Source organism: Fundulus heteroclitus, chromosome 22 (assembly GCF_011125445.2).
Source record: "Fundulus heteroclitus isolate FHET01 chromosome 22, MU-UCD_Fhet_4.1, whole genome shotgun sequence".
In the NCBI taxonomy this organism is placed as follows: Eukaryota; Metazoa; Chordata; class Actinopteri; order Cyprinodontiformes; family Fundulidae; genus Fundulus; species Fundulus heteroclitus.
In genome coordinates, this window is record NC_046382.1 from 35417179 (window position 1) to 35436650 (window position 19472).

General features: G+C 40.3%; 2 protein-coding genes across 4 annotated transcripts; one reads left to right on the top strand and one right to left on the bottom strand.

The window, feature by feature from the left end:
• Window positions 1-13016: 13016 nt before the first annotated feature.
• On the top strand, window positions 13017-15833 carry LOC118557217. 3 transcript variants are annotated; one of them, XR_004927713.1, is made up of 3 exons: window positions 13017-13414; window positions 13825-14741; window positions 14926-15833. XR_004927713.1 is itself a non-coding variant. In XM_036126798.1 (3 exons), the coding sequence occupies exons 1-3, from the start codon at window positions 13070-13072 to the stop codon at window positions 14965-14967; spliced, it is 981 nt and encodes a 326-aa protein (XP_035982691.1). In that variant the 5' UTR covers window positions 13017-13069; the 3' UTR covers window positions 14968-15833. The 3 variants fall into 3 exon arrangements, 2 of the variants coding, with proteins under 2 accessions (XP_035982691.1, XP_035982690.1); XM_036126798.1 differs by having other exon boundaries at window positions 13825-14418; XM_036126797.1 differs by having other exon boundaries at window positions 13825-15833.
• A 96-nt stretch (window positions 15834-15929) lies between these two features.
• Window positions 15930-18758, bottom strand: LOC118557216. Its single transcript, XM_036126796.1, has 3 exons — window positions 18443-18758; window positions 18064-18238; window positions 15930-17155 (listed from the first exon to the last, which is right to left on the bottom strand). The coding sequence occupies exons 1-3, from the start codon at window positions 18645-18647 to the stop codon at window positions 16003-16005; spliced, it is 1533 nt and encodes a 510-aa protein (XP_035982689.1). The 5' UTR covers window positions 18648-18758; the 3' UTR covers window positions 15930-16002.
• Window positions 18759-19472: the final 714 nt, after the last annotated feature.

Sequence of the window (19472 nt, forward strand, 5' to 3'; positions counted from 1 at the left end):
TATAGGACGTTGTGTTCAAGGTGATGCGCAGTGGTCGTTTTCAAGTCAAACATTTTGCATGTGAGTCAAAAAGTGTTTAATGTCAGTCTCGTCCGACCAGAGCAGCTTTTACCACATGTTTGCTTTGTCCACTTCTTGATTTTAGGCATACTGTGAATGTGACATCTTCTTACTTTAATCCCAACAATCGCTTTATTCTCATCACTCCTCAATTGACGCCAATATTTGTGAAGAGCAAGACTGCTGTCCTGTTCACAAATTCTGAGATGTCCATTTCCACAGTTCCTTTAATGGGTGTCTTGGCTTTTTTCTTTTTTAAATAACCTAACCCTGTTTTGAATCATTGCACAAATGTATCCTTGATCTGCTGAACGTAGTCCTTGGTCACCATGTTATGTGATAATGAAATTCTTTGAGGGTCTTTTTATCAAGGCATTAGAGTAATCAGAGAGAGGCTTAATACAAACATTTTCCAGCCCTTTTTTTTTTTAGAAAGTTAAAAAGGGCTGGGTAAAACAAAAGGTAGCATCTGTTCCCTTCCACTTCCTAGTTAGTTGCTACTTTGTGTTGATCTTTCACTAACCGAGGAAATGCATTGACATTGGAGGTTGCAAGGTGAAATCTTTTTTAAAAGTTCAAGACGTTTGTGTGTATTTTACAAAACACTGTTTATACAACATATTTTCTTAGACAAAAAGAGAGATCTGACCTCAGCTTAACCAGCTCCTTAAATGAGTTACAGTGCAGGACTTCACCATCATTCTGCAGCCATCGTGTAACCAGGTCAATAAATTCAGTCCGGCCAGGCCTGCGCTGATAGCAGCTTTCTGCCGTGTTCCAGCAGGTTCTGAATGGTCTGAATCCAGGTCAGGCTGCTCCGCTGATAAACGTCTCCCCATGTTTGATTTCATGCCTCAGACAGGAAATCATTGATGAGTTTCATCAGCCTCTCAGTCCTATAAATCAAAAGAACACCAGACAGCGGGGCTAGCATTAGACAAGCCCTGTCTGGGAAAGCGCCAGGAGTAGTTACAGTGCAGGCAAGTCATGTGAATAAAGGTTAAAGGACCGTGATGTTGATGTAATGAATCTCTCTTCCTTCTTTGGACTAAGTTAGAAAGAAGTTGAGCGCAAGGGGAAGGAACTTGACATGAGTAATTAGCGTTTTACACACAAGCAAACATGCTTAAACCAGAGGAATGCGTGTCGAATCGATGAAAAACAGAATCCCAACCAGAATTCTTCAGTTCAGTGTTGACTCTCGTCAATTGGTGTATTTAAGAAGCAGGTTTTACTGGCGCTGGCCTTCACCTAGTACCTTTTTGGGCAGGTGCGGCAAGTGGGTCAGGAACAGCTGCAACGATATGAAAGGAGGGGAGAAGAGACTGAAAGAGGAAGAGGCAAGGAGAGGAGGAGAGAGGGGGCTTCTTCTGAGCTGCTGCCATGTCATGCACATCTCCCATAAATCTCTGTCATGGAGAGAGAGATAGCTAGCCTTTGCATTTCATCAGCATGGCCTTTACTTCACTCTGCCTTTTCTCCTCTCCCCCCCACCCCCAGCCCCTCCCCGCAGTGATGTTTATTTTCAGCCCCCAACATACTCTGAAAGCCTGTGAAGTAATTATTTCATAAAGTTACACCTCTGCTGCCACAGATGCCCACAGTTGGCCCACACTTGAAAAGCTTGAGCCAGTGATTACCATTTTAAGGCAGGGAGCCAGGGGGAAAATCACACCGCCACCCCAGTTTGTAGGAATGCCTTGGGCATGAACAGGAAGAAAGAATAGGAACATCTCATCTAACAAACTTTTTTTTTTGTTTTTCTTTTTAAATCAGATATAGAACTGTAATCTTAAAAGATTTGATAAAGGAGTTACAGTTTTGTTCCGAAAATGTGGAAAAATTAGAAATTTAAACCAGTAAAGCAGTTTTTGAGAATGAGTCTTCTCAGTCTTCTCATGCCAGCTCTATCTCAACAATATGAGTGCTTGGGTCTCCAACTCCACTCCCACGATTAAACCTGAGGCAAGCATCATTCTCTTTCCACTACACAACTATCATGTCAACTACATGAACCAATTGTGTGAATTTAAAGGAGCATTGTGCAAGTTTAAACGTTAAATAGTATTATCTCTCCAATACGTGCCTTTACAATTGCCTGACGTGTAAAATGAGTTTTTCTCTTTTTATCGCAGTTGCCTCATTGGTCAGTTCATTAGAGAGAGATTCGGGTCATGTTCTCTGGGTTGTTCACCTGGCTACTTTGTCGAATCTCTGCTGCTATTGATGCATTAGTGACAGAACACGGGCTAACTTCAATATTTATAATTTTCTTACCTCAGAAGACAATCTACTTCTAGACAGAAGAGCTGTACAGTCGCAGCAGCTAATGCGTTTCTTCTTCTCCCGTGCACGTGCACAACACTGGTGTCGTTTCAACTTGTCGCCAGAGGGGGCGAACTTCTGCAAAAACTTTGGAACTTGCACCATGCTCCTTTAATGTGCCAACATGTGAAAAAAAATCAATACATACAAGTGTATGCGACATTATAAATGTTTCTTCATAAAGCTGAAAAATATTGTTCATTTTTTATTTCTCATGTTGAATTATCCACTTTGATTAGTAAGTACTAATTGCTCAGCATTCAGCTGGCTGGGACTAAGCAACAACAAAGTGTTAATACAACTCTGCTGGAATATACCCTTAAGGTAAAAGAAATGTCTTGCATTTAAAGATATACCTTAGAGAATATTACAATAAACCTACTTATACTGACGTTTGTCAAGTAAACTTAAAAGTTTTAGCAAAAGGTCTTTTTTTTTTTTTTTACAATATCTGAGGAAATCAAAACCAAAAATTACAACTTCAGATAATTACCTCATAAAATGTATTTTTTTCCCCCCCTACAGTTCCCTGATGTACAACTGCGCTAATTTCTCTCATTTTTACACAACAGATCATTGCGGCCATCTATCTCAGTTTGCATGTTTCTACTGAACAGCCGTGTGATACACAGAGAGCGGGCACAGAAGAAATGAGGACATGTGACTCTCTGATGGAAAAGGTTATACATGTATTCCCCATGAACATATCTGCTTGAATGTAGGTGCATATAAATAATTGGACATATTACTCACATGCAAACTCACAAATACGTATCTGTCAGTGCTGTTCATCGGGCCATGCTCACCCGGGCTGTAAAAGGGAAGACACACAAGGGCAGAGTGGAGCCCATCGTGATTTTCAGAAGTTATAAATAGAGGAAAAGCTAATAAACATTTATGGAGCAGCTGTAAATCGCAGTGAGTTCTGCTATCCTCACAATGTCATTTGAATGCCCTTTAGAGATGAGGCCATTAGTCATCCAGACCCCCACCGCGTTTTGAGCCAGTGCTCCCATTGGCCGCAGCTCCGGGGTCTTCCAATCAGAACGCTGAGTGAGGCTGGTCGTGACATTCGCCGGGTCCTGGTTGTCCTCACAATGACATCATGATGCTTGGCCATTAATTTACCTCTGAGGTGTGAAATATAGTGTAAACTAAATGTTATTATCTCTTAAATATGTCAGAGTTACAAGATAACCCATTGGTGTGTTTGTAGAAAAAGGGATTTGTTGCATTGCCGGAACTTTTAGAAAGACCTCTGTTTTCTGACGCTCAACAAATGAATCTTAATTTATAGAGAAGAGAAAGCAGGAAGTTTTAGCCTGTAGAAATTTCCTTTGACATTTTAACCTAAAATATGACCCAAAATAATTTTTTTATGTGATTAAGAAGTTAATTATTGTCTGTGAAAACTGATAGAAATAAGTCAAATAACATTGCATGACAACAAAAAACTTACATTTAAGTGTTGTCAGCCTGCTTATACAATGTTGTATAGCGATGAAATAGAAACCCTTGCTTAATTACGTTGAAAATAACAACATTTGTATATACTGCTCAATATCTTCTGTCAAGTCAGATTTCGTCTGTGACCACAGGCTACAGAAAAGGATGTTGGGATTGTTTTCTGGCTGCTGCAACCACCCTGAGCAGTGATGGAGTGTGTTATGTTTTAAAAGCTAATTAGCGTCACCAGCAGTATCAGCAGCCATCAATCTCCCGCTCAGTAAATAACCAGAATGGACCAAATAACCAAGTTTGGCTCATGACGGAGGTTGCAATTTTTGTTGCTAATGGCGGTCATTAACCTCGCAATGGCTAAATAATAGCATCTTAATTAATTCGTTTCAAAGAGAAATTTTGTAATAGGATTTAATTATATTAATGGGTGGAAAGCCACGAGGTGGACGGCAAACGAGATTGGCAAACAAATATGTAAACTCAGAAGAGATGCTGTTCGTGTCCAAATAGGACCATCCAATAGGATTAAACCTCGGGTTTAATTTAACCAACCTCCACAACAAGACACGGGGATTGTTGTCAGACTGCCGTTAAGTGTACTATTCAACAAAAACACGATCAACGTCGCCGATGCTTTCCATCATCTGAAGTGACGACTCATGACTAAGCCGCCAGTTGAAGCTTCAGTTGTGAAAATGTTATGACATTTGCAGCTCTGTAATTTTTTCCTCTCTTTTTCCCCTAAACTCAGTCTAACCTTAAAAAAAAAAAACAACTTAAAAAAACCCTGAAAATTAGGACTCACTTCTTTCAATGGGTTTTGCTCATTTCTATGACTTTCTACATTGCAGATACATAAAGAAGACATCAACATTTTGACACAAAAGTATATATAAAATAATATATCAAACACAAAATTGGTCACCCTTGACCTTCTCTCGATGTGCTTCATAAGGTTAATCACCTGAAATGGTTTTCCAACTGTTTAGGAGTTCACAGAGGTAGTACTGAAAAGAAGATAAAGCATTGCAGGAGAGGGTGAGTCCAGACATTTGGCTGGTAATGTATGTTGTAAGGATGTCCTAATCAGAGGTGGGTAGAGCAGCCAATGGTTGTGCTCAAGTAAGAAAAGCCTTACTTGTCTCGGGGCCACTGCTCCCTGGGGGCTTTGGGCACTGTGGCTGCTGGGGGGTTTCCTGGGGCTCTCCTCTCTGCTCTCCCCTGGGATGGCGAGGCAGCTATCCCTGTGTTGGTCCCTCTTGAGCTCCTTTGCTCCTGTGGGGCATCTGGAGATCTGGTTTCTTTATAATAGCATTTCTCAGGAAAGAGGAAAAAATAGAGATTGAAAAAAGGACTAAAGTGAGAGTAAAAAGTATACCTTCCATCTTTATAAGATGAATGTTATTTTTGAAGGCTGCACAGAAATCTGTGGGAGCTGAACTCCTGGACTTGGACTTTGTGTATGGTGAGTCCAGATACACACACACACTCACACTAGAGGAGTAAAATTCACTACCTGGAGCTAGAGCTCCCCTCTACTCTGTATTCCATCCCAATGTAGAGAATGTGCAATAATGTGTTCTCTACCTGAGCAGCTCTTACTTATTGCATACAGTATATATTATGTGTGATGCTATCAGCATTTTTTCAACCGGTGGTGTTTTTGTATGTTTTACCTTGTTTTTTTTTTTTGTTTTTTTGTATTGTTTTCCATTGCTACAATTGTGTGCCGCCCAAACTTTGTTGTGGCAATACTATGACGGATAATCATCCTCGTGTCCAATTAAGCACACATTTCCAAATCTCACTTTTTTCCCATCATAAAGCATGGTAAACCAGTAACCACAGCAGGCAATGCATGCATGCTTCAACAGTTCAAACGATTCCCAGTGAATAGAGATACTGTATATTCATACAGTAGTAATTATTACAGGAATTTCACCAAGTCATTTTAATGAAGTTATTTGGCATTCTGGAGCGGGATAATTGAACTGTAGTTTTGTACAAAGCACATAAGCTAGTCTCCATATTCTCAGTAGCAAGAAGGGACCACCTACTCTACATCAGGGCCATTGACTGTGCATGGATAAAAGCAATAGAAAATATATTAAGGGTGCAGCTGACTTAAATTATGCTTTTCTTTTTTTGATAGAGTTGGGACAGCTCTCTTTCTAATCACGCCCTGGGCAACTGACCATAGGGCCCATACCCCTGTATCCACTTGCCCTTCATTTGGTTCATTAGGCTCAGCAGATAGACAATAGGATTTAAAACAGGCAGCATACATACGTAAAATAAGTCTCACTTTACCATATTCTGTGTGGGTGTGTCGGTGTTTGGTTATAATGTGCTTTTTTTCATTGAGTGAAATCAGCAGAAATTGGTCAAGTAGCCAAAAAAGAAAACGAAAAAGAGAAAACTATACTTGAGTATATTTTGATCAGCTCTTTCTGAAAACGTTTCGACACCTCCCCAGGAGTCTTTGTCAATTCTGGTGGATCGCACATGAGCTATACACTTGAGTAAGAGTAGTTTTAGGTCAAATTAATTACTCGAGTGGAAGTGTAGTGCAGTAAAACTATTCTTAGAAGTATTTCTTTTTCAGTTACCACAAAACTGGAAGAGATTACCTGTAACTCATATACTCAACTTGGGTCCTGATGCAGAGCGAGTAATCGATTCATGTCTCCATCAATAAACTTTTACATTTTCCTTTAGGAAAAAGAGTTTTAAATTGTAGGCAAACTACTGCAAAACTGCATTATATGGTGCAGAGATTATTTTATTGATCTGTGTTAGATGTTCTTATGGGTTCTTATGGGTTCTCCTGTAAACTCCTGGATGAGTTTTTGAATTTGGATAGACTGGGCACTCCGAGGAAGGATCACAGATGTTCTGTGATTTCTCCATCTGTGCTTAACTGGTGTTCCATAACATTAGGAATTACTTTGTAGCCCTATCCATACTGATAAGATGTCAATCATGTTTCAACAAGCAGTTTTCTACGTTGTTTTCTTTTAGTTTGTTTTGGAAGATAGCAAGGCATCTGCCAATATCACTGTGTATTGTATTATTGTAATATAATTACTTCATTTCACAACAAATGCATTAAGTTAAACCATTTATAAAGACTCCATTTTATAATGGATTGATATATCTTAGAAATAAAAATCCAAACATGACTTACTGTGTGGCTGCTTCCAAACAGACACTTGGCTAACGCAAAAAAAAAAAAAAAAAAAAAAAAAAATGATGATGGGGAGAACTGCTCATCCTTTAGGATGAGGGCTGTGAAGGACATATCAGAGTCTACATAACATCACACTCTACATTCCTTTATCCCGGTTTAACCTAAGCACATATTTTTACTTCAATTTGGAGTTTTTTAGCCAGTGCCTCCATTTGTAATGAGTCACCCTGACAGTCACAGCAGATTAAGGCTTATCTCAGAGCTGAAAATTTTATGAGCACCACATGCTGTGGTTTACTATTCCCATTGCTCTGCTGCTGACCAGATAAAGATGTTCTAATTCAGTAAATTCAGCCTCAGTCCACACATATTAGGCCCTGTACAACCTTGTTAACGTTCTGATTCTGCTCTCCATTCACTCTTCTTCCCCTTATTCTACACTCTGCCATGCTTACATTGCTCCTCTCGTCCCTTTTATCCCCCCCCCTTTTCTCCTCTTCCTCCCCTCTTCTCCGGATATAAGTACAGCAGGATCTATTACTGGGCCCTGCGGATGTACTGAGACAAAATGAGAGACTTTGATTTTCTAATACCATTAGACTATATATAAGTGTGCGAGTGTGTGTGTGTGTGTGTGTGGTCGGTGTGGGCGGTTGAGTGGGATAGTGTGGAGATCTGATGGAGGACTCAATAAGAGAAGAAGAGCTGAGATTTATTAGTGGGACACAAGTCCAAAATCAATCAGGTGATTGAATCAGGATATTATTGGTCGTAAATTAGAGTTGTTTATGTCAGAGAAGGGAAGGAGCAGAGTAGCAGAAGAGACTGAGTGCAGTACCAACAACAGCAAGGTAAGCTGGTTGGTGGGATTATTTGATTCTTTATGTCATGACCAATTGATGCCTAAGTAGTCAGGTCACTGGAAGGCCCTTTTCAACAACTTAAAGTATCTTTTCTTTTGTAGAAAAGGAGCTGTATGTGCTTCCTTTTCAAAGTTTGTTTTTATTTTTGACGTAAGAGTTTTCTTTCCCAGATGTATCCTAAACTAAAATCTCCAATAAACTACCCCCCCAAAAAAAATGAAACTAAAGTAGATAAACATTGCTGATGAGCCACATATGGTAAGTGACGGCATGGGACAGACAGCACAGGCAACCTACACAACACGTGCACTGTTTTTAAACCAGGTTCACAAATGTTCTTCTAAAGGTTGTCATTAAATAAGCGAGCATGTGTAACTGTGAAGAACTTTCCCAGGTTGGCCTACCAAAAAGTACTCCAAGAGCACGCTAACAACTTGTCCAGAACTCAGGAGAAACCAGAAGAACATCTCAAGCACAGCTGGCCTCACTTGCCTCGGTAAAGTGGATTGCTTATTCAATACTACTACTACTTGTAATAATAATAATTGTAATAATAAGTCATTTAAAACAGTTTTACTGTGAGATGAGAAAAGAATAACGTCCTTTCTACACACCAAAAACTAAGCCATAGCAGAGCCAAAAACGATATCTTTTTAAAAAAGTACTCAGGCTACTCAAGGCTCCATCTATCAGGCCATTCAAGTGAAATTACCATTTGCACCCAAGTTTTATTTCCCTGGCAGATGACTGTGGTTCTCCTTACATATTTCCACATACGGTTCTTTCCTCGTAAGCACCCACACCACATGATGCTCCCGCTCTCATACTTTACATTTGGGATGGTGTTCTCAGGGTGCAAAATTACATCCACAGATGTGGCTCAGTTTAACTGTGTGCTATGAATTTACCTGTTAGTATCTTACAAAGCCCTAAAATTATCATTAAGGCTTATTCAAATATTTTAAAGCTATAGTAGACTGGGTGTATGCAGGTTTCTGACTGGGAATGAAGTAATAAAAGATGTTTTAAAAGAGATCCTTGGTAATTTTCTCTCTTCACCAAATAGGTCTGACTATAACCAACACATGTGTTGGTTATAGTCAGACCTTCTTACACCTGACCATATTCGACACGTGTGCCAGGTACGTTCCAGCAAGTTTAAAGTGATGTAATATTATTCAACGATAAGTATTGAAACCATTGCTGGTAACAACTGCATCTACCCTGACTTCAAAACATCTGAACTGTGCCCAAGCTTGTTCATAACCCTGTGTTCATAAATATCAGTTTTCAGATCAACAACTTTTTGATAAATAACTGTAAATACCCAACGTTGTTCAAAGTTATGTTTAAAGTAATTTACACCTGCCTCAATATCTTTTGGACAGATCTATGTAGACAATAAAGCCATAAAACCCTTTCTATGGCTGATAAGATTTTTAGATGTTTCCTTTGGAATGCACTTCAGTTCTTTAAGGCTGGAAAGGCATTCTTGTAATAATCCTGACTTTAACTTCCAACACAGATTATGCTCACTGACCCCTCATACTCCTGGGCAGGATGGGTGGCTCTCCATTTCTCAAGCTTGGGTCATATATATATATATATATATATATATATATATATATATATATATATATATATATATATATATATATATATATATATATATATATATATATATATATGTATGTATATGTGTGTGTGTGTGTTTATGGGTGTATGGGTCTGTGTGTATTAAGAAGTTTACAAAAATACAAAGGATAAATAATACAGACTAACACATTGTATGATCATAAACAAAGAAAAATAAACAAATTGAATAGCCTACATAATTTAATTCACTTGACATGAGTGACAAATTTAAGTGAATATGAGATACTGGCAAATAGGAATAATTTCAATTTATTATTACAGTTAGAAACTCAAATAAGCATAATTAACTCACATTATTTCACAGATCAATACTTTTGTGAAACAATATTTTAGTATTTTAGTTTTGGATTGCCATAATAATTAATCTTCTGTACTTTTATTGTTTAATCCTCGTTGACATGAAGAGCAGTATAAAAAAGGTAAATGTTGAGGACGACTTTACACTTTACACTTTTCTCCCTCATGAACTTCCACTTTTAGCTCCCAGGTGTCTTCCAAAACCCAACTTTCCTTCCATTTCTTTTTTATATGTATCCTTTATACTTTTTCTTTGTTTCCCAGTTTGCTCCTCTTCAGTCCTTCTTAATTTCACCCCCCCCCCACCCATCTTTAACCAGGCTTTATCAGTCATAGCAGTGCTGTTTGTCTATCAGTTACAAAGGCATGCCTCAGCCCGGAATGAGATAGCAGAGAAGGAAACCATGCGATGGCCATTGCTTTCTCATCTTCCACTCTCCTTTGTCTGTTCTTCCTTCTTATCTCCTGCTGTTTCTCCTCTCTTCACTTTTGCTGATTTTTTTTTCTTCTTCTTCATTTGTACCCGCATTCCCCGTGTCTCTCTCTCTCTCCCTCTCCCTCTTTGGCTCTTTGCTGCACTCACCCTTACTTTTTTTCTTCTGTTGCTTCTTTGTTTTCTGTTTGAGCTCATTAACCCGCTGCATCAGACATGGATCAGAACGCTGCTCTGGCACAGGGCCTGGCACCGATCCTCTGCACAACACACACACACACAAACGTAGAGAAAGTTTTTTTTTTCTTTTTTAACTCAGCGAATGCACACATTAAAAGATGCAAAGGAACACATAAACATGGCTGGAGTAATCAAGCCCGCCTCACCAACTCTCAGAGAAAGACAGTCGCACACGTGCACAGGCCTGCCATCCATCCATCTTAGCTCCTTGATTAGATTAGGCATTATTAATGGAGGCCCTGTGAGCCGAGCAGACAGTGGGGTCATGCTGAGTTTAATCCCATTCTCAGATAACTTCATTTGGCTTGATGCGATTGTTATTGCCCCAGTGCTAGATGTTTATAGGAAACAATAGCCCTCATAACACATCCAGACATCCTATTTAAAGAGGGTCAGCCAGGGGCGCTGGATACAGCGGCTCCTCTTCTTGCTGAGCGGAGTCCGGCGTCGTTTGCTGATTTAGGAACCTGGCCGTTTCCCATACCTTGGAGAGGAGGATTAATGGGTGTATTGAAAGCGTTACCTTTGCAGAGTAAGCACCCAAGCCATAAATGTGCGCGTCTGACTGTGCAAGGAGAGGCGAGTGGAAGCAAAAGAAGCTGCGCTGGAATTCTGTGATAATCGTCATTGTGTCTTTCAGTGAGCAGTAAATCTTGTTTTATTGGTTTGTCACAGGGAGTTCGCTTACAAAAAATAAACATTGAGCATGGATGGCTTAAATTTAAAATGGGTGGTAATCGACAACGTGAGTAAAGCTGTCAAAGGTGGTCTGACAGAGAGGGGAAGAGGAAACTGAATCGCACACGGCATGACGGAGAAAGCAATTAAACCGGCCCATAAAAAGGAATTTTGGAGGGTAATAACTATTCACCATTAGAATGATCTAAATTGTATTCATGACTATAAGTTTGTGAGTGTAATGTTAAATAATGATTACATTTCAGCAACTGGCACTACATTTTTTGTCACAAATCATACCTAAAGATTCTGTATAGAGCTGTAGGTGAAGATGTTGATCCATTTTCGATTTTTATTTCATTCATTTATGTGTCCAATCAAGAACAGTCAGGCTGAACAAAAAAATCATATTATGAATGAATGCAAACAGGTATATAGTAGTAAAAGTCTTGGTTAACAAAACATGTTAGAAAACATTTCAGTGCTGGAGGGGTATTTAATATTTAAAGAGTATTTAAAGTGTAACTCACCTCTAGTTCTCTGCAGCCATGGCCAGTCAGCTTTTTTTGGTTTGGTTCCCCCCCCCCCCACCCCCCCCACCCCCCTCCATCCTATCCTGATGATGGGGTTCACCTCCAGGCTCTGGGGGCTGGATACCTCTCTGGGGTGCCAGTATAGGATGTGTGTGGTGAGTGTCAGCGTGTACAACGTCCCTTTAGGTTTTTGTTGTTTATTGTTGTTAAGACCATATGCAAGTGGGGGCACCAGGGTGGGAATGTGTGAATGTGCACCTGGTTTTCTGTTTGTCTTTTTGTCAGGTTGGGTTTGGACTACTCCCTGTCCCGGCACATCTCAGGTCTCCACTAAGTGTGGAGCTCATCTCCCCCGTCCTGCTCCCCTCTGTTGGCTGGAGCCTTGACCCGTTGGTTCGCAGTGTCCAGTGCTGGGTGCTCGGGTGTGTGTTTACTCACTCCTGGCACCTACTTCACAGGGCTTGGGCTCCATGGCTCTGTCGGGGCCCCGCTGGGGGGCCGAGTGCCCCTGGGCCTTGAGTCACTAGGGCCCATGACTGGATCTGCTCCGGCATAGCTGGCTACCAGCAGAGCGTCCAGGCTCGGTGCTGTGGCTCCTGGGGGCTTTAGCACTGCGGCTGCTTGGGGGTTTCTTCGGGTTCTCCTCTGCTCTTCTCTGGGATGGGGGAAGCAGTTATCCCTGTGTTGGTCCTTCTTGGAAAACTGCCATGTAGGACCCACCAAAGGTGACTGTTGTGATCGATGGGTTCCTCTACGTCCGTTAACCTTTAATTAATGTTCAAACTCTAATTTTTTTAATAAAATGTTTATGGTGCCAACCTTTGGCACGTTTATTTGATTAATGACACAATGTTTTTGTAGAATTTTGTGTGTGCAGTTTCACTAAGACAGCGGCAGTTGCAGGAGAGGCTAACTGAACATGACTATGTGTTGTAAAAGATACATGTTTGCTGTTTGGCACCTTTGATAAATCAAAGCTTAACTTGAGGCTTCAGTAAGTGAATTTTGAACATACACCCAGAGTGAATATTAATTTATAGTTCCTGCTAACCAGTGATGCATTTTCCATCCATTAATAAATTGTCATCTAAATGAGCATTGGTCACTGAAAATCCTGTGTTTGTTTATTTCACGCTGTCAACTTTTCACTTATTCATTAAAGTCTCATTTTGCTTTTAGGTTTTCATCATTTATATGTAGAAATATTTACTAAAATCAACCCAAATGAAATGTCTAAAAACTGTTGCAGTCATATTGTTGGTTAAACACTATGCTATAGAGATCCGGACCCCACGTGACTACCAGTGTTCGGGACACCATTTTGGCAGTAAAAATGACCAGCGCCAGCGCCGAAGCTTTCAAACCGTCGGAGTACTCATCTCACTTTAATTCGAATGATATTGAGCTTTATATTAAAAAATTAAATAGATTAAATATTACCGACCCATACAATGCCCCCGGGGTGCTTTTCACAAGTATCTCCGCTGAAAAAGACGTCCCAGATCTGCAGTATCCGGATATATACAACTATCTGATAAACTTTCCATCGTCCTTCTCGGGTGACTCTCTAAAAGCCTACAAAAGTTTGGAGGGTTACAAATGGACTCAGTCTGGCTTTGTAACGAACATCCAGCTGTGGAATCTTCAAGCAAAAAATTGCTTTATCATCACTGGAAGGGTAAGTGTCCCAGTTTAATCGGTAGTGTAACGTTAGCATGGCTAGTAGGGGTCCGGTGTTAATTCTGTTCCCCCGTGAAAATCTGTTCTCCCTGTGTCGGGAGCGCGCTTTACAGCCGTTTTCACGGCGCTTCTGATTGATTTCTCGGTGAAACAACTATTTTACAATTTTGTAAACAGCTGCCGAATAAACTGAATGTTACAACCTTGACATGATCATACGAGAAATCAATTAGAAGACACAGGGAGAACAGATTTTCACGGGGGAACAGAATTGCGCACAACACCGGGTTGTTTGTTTATGTTAGCTTGGCTAGCTATCCGTGGTGCGTCTGGCTATCTGAAGCTAGTTTGTATCTTTGATGTTCTCAACCAAGGTAGCTGACATTTTTAATTTCATGTAACTTATAGGTTAATCATTCCCAAAGGCTTAATGACCCGCAGTTAAAGCCATGGATGGTGGTGAAGAATGATGGGGTTGTCTTGGGAGCCCACTGCAATTGCACAGCTGGACTTGGTGAGAGCTGTTCCCATGTGTCAGCTGTGTTGTTCAGCATATGGCAGCATAACAGTGGCAGAAATGAAGCGATAGCTGTAACATCTAAGAAGTGCAAATGGGCCACCCCAAGTGAGGACTCTGTAAAGAAAGTGGAGTATCAGCAGGGCAAGGACATAATTTTTAACAACTCTCAACAATATAAAAAAGGACAATCTTCAAAAGGTCATTCTGCCCCCCCAGCTTTCCCACCTCTGACCACAGCTGAGCAAGCCAAACTTTACAACAACCTCTCCCAATGCCGCACACAAGAGGACCAGATCATCAAACCAGCAGTCCTGTCTGTTGTCAAAGAGTATGCAGCATCCTATGTGCCAAAGGCTGTCATGCTGGATCTACCAGAACCCCTCACCATCCTGTATGACAAGCAGGCAAGAGACCTCAACCTGGCAGAGTTACAAGACCGAGCAGAAACACTATTTGTAGACATAGCTGTGACCAAAGAACAGGTACAGAACATATTTATTTTGTTTAAAATAACAGGAGCTAATAACTGAAATCTAAAAGCTATCATGTACTGCATGTGTACAGTCTGTGCCAACTTAAAATGTTATGTGTAACAGTTTTGATCGTCATGTTTTCAGAGTGATATTGTAGAGGAGGAGACCAGAGCCCAGTCCAAGTCCAAAATCTGGTTTGAGCAAAGGAGTGGTAGGGTAACAGGATCTACCTTCAGAGCAGCCACAAAGACAGATGTCAGAAAGCCTGCAGTGTCTCTGATAAGACAAATATGCTACCCAAAGTCCCATAATTTCACCAGTGAGGCTACCAGGTATTCAAGAGCATAGAAGGGTTAGGATAAAATAGGGCATGCAGTGTGTATCTGCTCCTATGTGTAAAACTTTAATTTCCAGATGGTCAAGTAGTAAAACCAAGTAGTATCCTTTTGAAAGTGCAGGGAGGTACAAACGTGGGGTGGCATTACTATTGTCCAAAACTAATGTGTTTTTTTTCAGATGGGGATGCCAGCACGAGGAATTGGCAAGAAAATACTATGAAATGCAGCATCGCCTCTCACACACGGATGTCATGGTAGAAACAGCTGGATTCAGGATTTCACCCCTGCACCCATTTATTGGGGCCTCACCTGATGGATATGTTTCCTGCAGCTGCTGTGGTTCAGGTGTCATAGAAATTAAGTGCCCATTTTCTGTAAAGGACCTTTCTGTTAATGAGGCAGTAGATTCTGTTGCTCACTTTTGCCTTGAAAAAGATGCGCAAGAAAAAATTAGACTGAAGCGGGACCATGCATACTATCATCAAGTGCAGATGCAGCTATTTGTTACTGACAAACCATATTGTGATTTCATTCTGTGGACTTTAAGGGGAAGCACTTCACCATTTGTTGAACGTATCACACCTGATGTGCATTTCTTTCACAAAGAATTGGAATGTGCCCGTGACTTCTTTAAGAAATGTATCATTCCAGAGCTGCTAGCCAAGTACTTTTCTGCGCCAAAACCAGCAGCAGCAGCTGATCATAGTCAACAACAGTGGTGCTACTGCCGTGAGCCAGAAGCAGGGAACATGTTGGTCTGTGCATCGGGTTTTTGTTCAGTTAAAAAGTTTCACCAAACCTGCCTTCCCATGAAAAGGGTCCCAAAACAGTGGGTATGTCCCAGCTGCCGAAAAGTAATCAATGCCCAAAAAACAAAAAAACCTGTGAAATGTGTAAATAGTAGTAGCTGATACTGTACCCTTATTTCTGAATAAACAGTTGTAAAACCAGTATTGTTCTCTTCCCCATCATTAGTATTAAGTATCTGTAGCAATCAGGGATATGAAACACAGGTAGGTCATTCATATCAAACACACCAGAACAAATATCTGGTTGAGTGGAAACTCAGTTAGAATGGGTGGATGTAAAACTTGATCTGTAAAGAGAAACAGAATGTGATCGCATCAAAATAGTGAGTGATCAAAATGATGAAAAGTAATGTCACAACAAGTAAGCAAGAAGTGAGAGTCACAAAGGTTTATTTGCTGGTTGAGCACATCTGTAGCCAGTCACATCATTTTACTGTACATCCCCATCACTGGAAGGGCACCACAGATTCAGACACATTTGTAAGTGCACAACATATGCTCACAATCTTGTCAAGGTAGGTCACATCATTTTCTCTGTCTATGTCTGTGAAACTTATAGGGACAGTGCTTTGCAAGACAGTGTATTTTTGACGTAGAACTCCTATTACTCTTTCAATATGTATCCTAAGAGAGGCTAGACATCTGGTGTTCTCCAAATCAACTGGATCTAATTGTTTCTTTCCCCGAGTAAATGCTGGAATCTTTAATTCAGCTTGGCATCTCTGAATGGACTCTTTAACCAGGAAACCTCTGTCTGCTAAAACTACGTCCCCTGGGTGCAAATAAGATAAAAAGTTACTTTGTTCTGTGATGAACTTATCACTTGTGCGACCTCCCCATCCAGTGGAAATGAAACAAATGGAACCTTGAGGGCAAATTGCAATTAAATATTTGATTGTGTGGTGTGATTTGTATGATGAGTAACACTGAGCACTGGCTAGCAATCTACTGGGTTTCTCTAGAAATATTTCAAAACAATCTATTATGCAAACTGTCTTTTCAAAGCTACTGTTTCGAAATGCATATGGAAGAGATTTTCTTAAGTATTCTCTGTCAGGCCACAACACAAGACTTGGCACCAATCTACAATGCATCACACTAATACAATGTTTGAAGAGCTTTGAAACAGTGGTTGAGTCAATGCCAAAATAAAAAGCCAAAAATTCAAAGGACAAGTTCATTCTGAGCTTTAATAAAGTTAACATGTACTGCTGAAAACATGTTAAACCAGATTTAAGTTTGAGAAAAGGAGCCACAATATGAAAAATTGTCATGAGAATTGAATATGTTGATAAACCAGTGAGAGTATTAACTCTTTTATCATCGTTATGCAAGCTCCTCTCATTCAGTGTAGTCCTATTAATTTTTTCTTTCAACAACATATTCTCAGTCCTTAAAGCTTGGCATTCTTGCTCAAGAGATTGGATGCGTTTACCACAGGTTTCAGTGCTGCATGGTGGAGTTGCTGGATCATCCTCATGGAGAACAGGCTGGACATCATTTTCAGGTTCCTCATGGGTAGATTCAAAAGGCTCTGTGGTGGGAGTTTGGTCTGCAGTAGGGTCCTTGTTGCTGTCTTGGGGACAATCGGTTGATGCTCTGGTGAAAACACAAAAGTAGTATATAAAGAGTATATGTATACACTACTGGGGTCCGTTCTTCGTACGTTGCTTAAAACATCCGAGATCAAATGACACATCCAAGATGATTTCATCCGGCTAATCATGATCCGGCTAATTGGGTTCTTCGAACACACCTGTTGTTTATGATTAGTATCGCTGGATTGAGTTATCTGAGAAACCTGCGCGTTCATGCGTTTGTTTAAAAGGGTAAATGTTTCGATAGTAGAAACAATGATCAGCAACGCTGCTATTGGCTGTTCAGCATGTCAAAAGAACAGAACGCCCACAGTTTTTCTCCCAAGCAGAACACAAGCTTTTAATGGAAGGTTATGCTGAATTTGAGTCATTAATTAAAAAGACAGGTAACACCTCAAAGTCTGCTAAAGCCAGGAGACAGGGTTGGCAAAAAATAGACAAATTAAATACGTAAATACTGTCCATGTTAGATGTTTCTATCACTTTCTACAGTATGTATTTTTGCATTAATTTCATATTTACTTTGTTATTTTATGTCAGAGCCTCCACGGGAGCCACTAGAACATGGGGAAAAAAGTGAAGTACAAGAATATTCTACAAAATGGTAGCCTTTAATTATTATACTGTATTTTAAAAATCAACTTCTTCCTCTTTTTTAAAAGCCACTGTTGAATGATGTGTTTGTCTGTTTATAACAGCCACCAATAAGAAGGCTGGGGGAAAAAAAGGGTTATTTTTACTTTTGTTGCATGAGGCATGTTTCACCCTTTCTTTTCTTTTACAAAATGACACATAGTGCCATCCGTTTCCTATATAAACGGCTTCTTCAACAAAAAACTTTTTGGTTTATAATTTTACCAAGTCCATGCAAGTGGGGTTTAACAGGTTAAGGAACTTTGATATATTCACCTGGGAGGGATGGCTTTTGCAGATAGCTTTGTCTGCTCTATCTTCTGTAGCTTTGCTTTCTGTCGTCTGTTGAAAACCTCCAGTCTCATTTTTCTTTTCCTCTTCTCTGGAGATGGCACGTAGTTGAAAATAGATGGAACAAAGTCCGGACTAAAAGGATTATCACTCTTTCTCCCTATAAAATAAATAGAAACATTTCAGTATTGAACTGGGTTTTGTTTACTACGTTAGCACTAGCTTACAAAATATGACATCGGTAGCCCCACGAATTGCATGCTATAATTCAACTAGCAAGTATGAAACTGATCAGAAACCAATATTATAGCCTATTAAATAATGAAGATACTTTTGTTAGTAAGCTTTATATTCGGTAACTTACCTGATACGAAGTGATCGCTGCACAAGCGGAATCCAACGGCTGGGGGGTCCCATCTTTGAGTCTTGTTTTGCCTGCTCCTGGCTCTTTTAATGGCACTGATCCACCTAGCTCGCCTCTCCACATCTTTAGGAATGCGGTAAAACGACGAACCTTTCCCTTTCCCTCGTTTATTTGTGCAACCTGGTGCACAACAGTTATCAACCATCTTTAGCCTTCTTCACCACCACAGTCTGCCAATCTGCCGAATGCTGCCGAATACTGCCAAGATGGCGGTGCCCCCGGTTTCCGGTCCCGTAACAACGTCATACCCCGGAACTCTATTCATTTCAAAAACCATTTAGAGATGGATGCATTCCAAATATTTAAAATCCAAATTCTTAAATAAAATAAAGCTGTGTTTTTTGTTTTCTTTTTTACAAAATAATTCATTATGACAACCACATTATTTGTTCTAACTTTTCTTTAAGGGCCATAACATCAAATAATATTTTTCTGAGGTTCTGAGGGTATGATATGATCTGTTGTGCCCTGATGAGGCTGTGTGAACATCAAGAGTGAATACCAACGGACCTGCTGAGTGGGAGTCAGCTTTGTCTCTTTGCTCAAAAACGGTCAATCAGAAATTACATTTTTTACATAGGCTATTGTTTATGCAACTCATATTCCCCAATCTGGCTGTGAGTTGTCCAAGCATGCAAGCAGACAGGAAGCAGCAGCCCCAGATCAGCCTCCCTGTATCTGTCCGAACAGGAGCCAGACGCAGGCCAAGCCACGAAGCGCCATATCCGATATTCAACATGAGTTTTCAAACAAACAGATCATGAAAAAAACTACTGTACACTGAAGGTGGCGACCACAACGCTGTCATTACCCGTAAGTTTATTTCACTTCTAAATGCTGTCAAATGTAAGGAAGATGTGTTTTTAACTGAAAATCCAGCTGAATGACGAGCTAAACCGCTGCCAGTTGCATGATTTTCCAGTCGCGGGCCTGGAACCGGCTGCCGGCTTCGGCTCGCTGCGGCACGGGA

Coding starts and splice junctions, on each gene's coding strand:
- LOC118557217 (XM_036126797.1), top strand. CDS start 13,070: ATGACCAGCGCCAGCGCCGAAGCTTTCAAACCGTCGGAGTACTCATCT. Junction 13,415..13,824: donor GCTTTATCATCACTGGAAGG/GTAAGTGTCCCA, acceptor TGTAACTTATAG/GTTAATCATTCCCAAAGGCT.
- LOC118557216 (XM_036126796.1), bottom strand. CDS start 18,647: ATGGTTGATAACTGTTGTGCACCAGGTTGCACAAATAAACGAGGGAAA. Junction 18,239..18,442: donor CAGCGATCACTTCGTATCAG/GTAAGTTACCGA, acceptor TTTATTTTATAG/GGAGAAAGAGTGATAATCCT. Junction 17,156..18,063: donor GCAAAAGCCATCCCTCCCAG/GTGAATATATCA, acceptor TGTTTTCACCAG/AGCATCAACCGATTGTCCCC.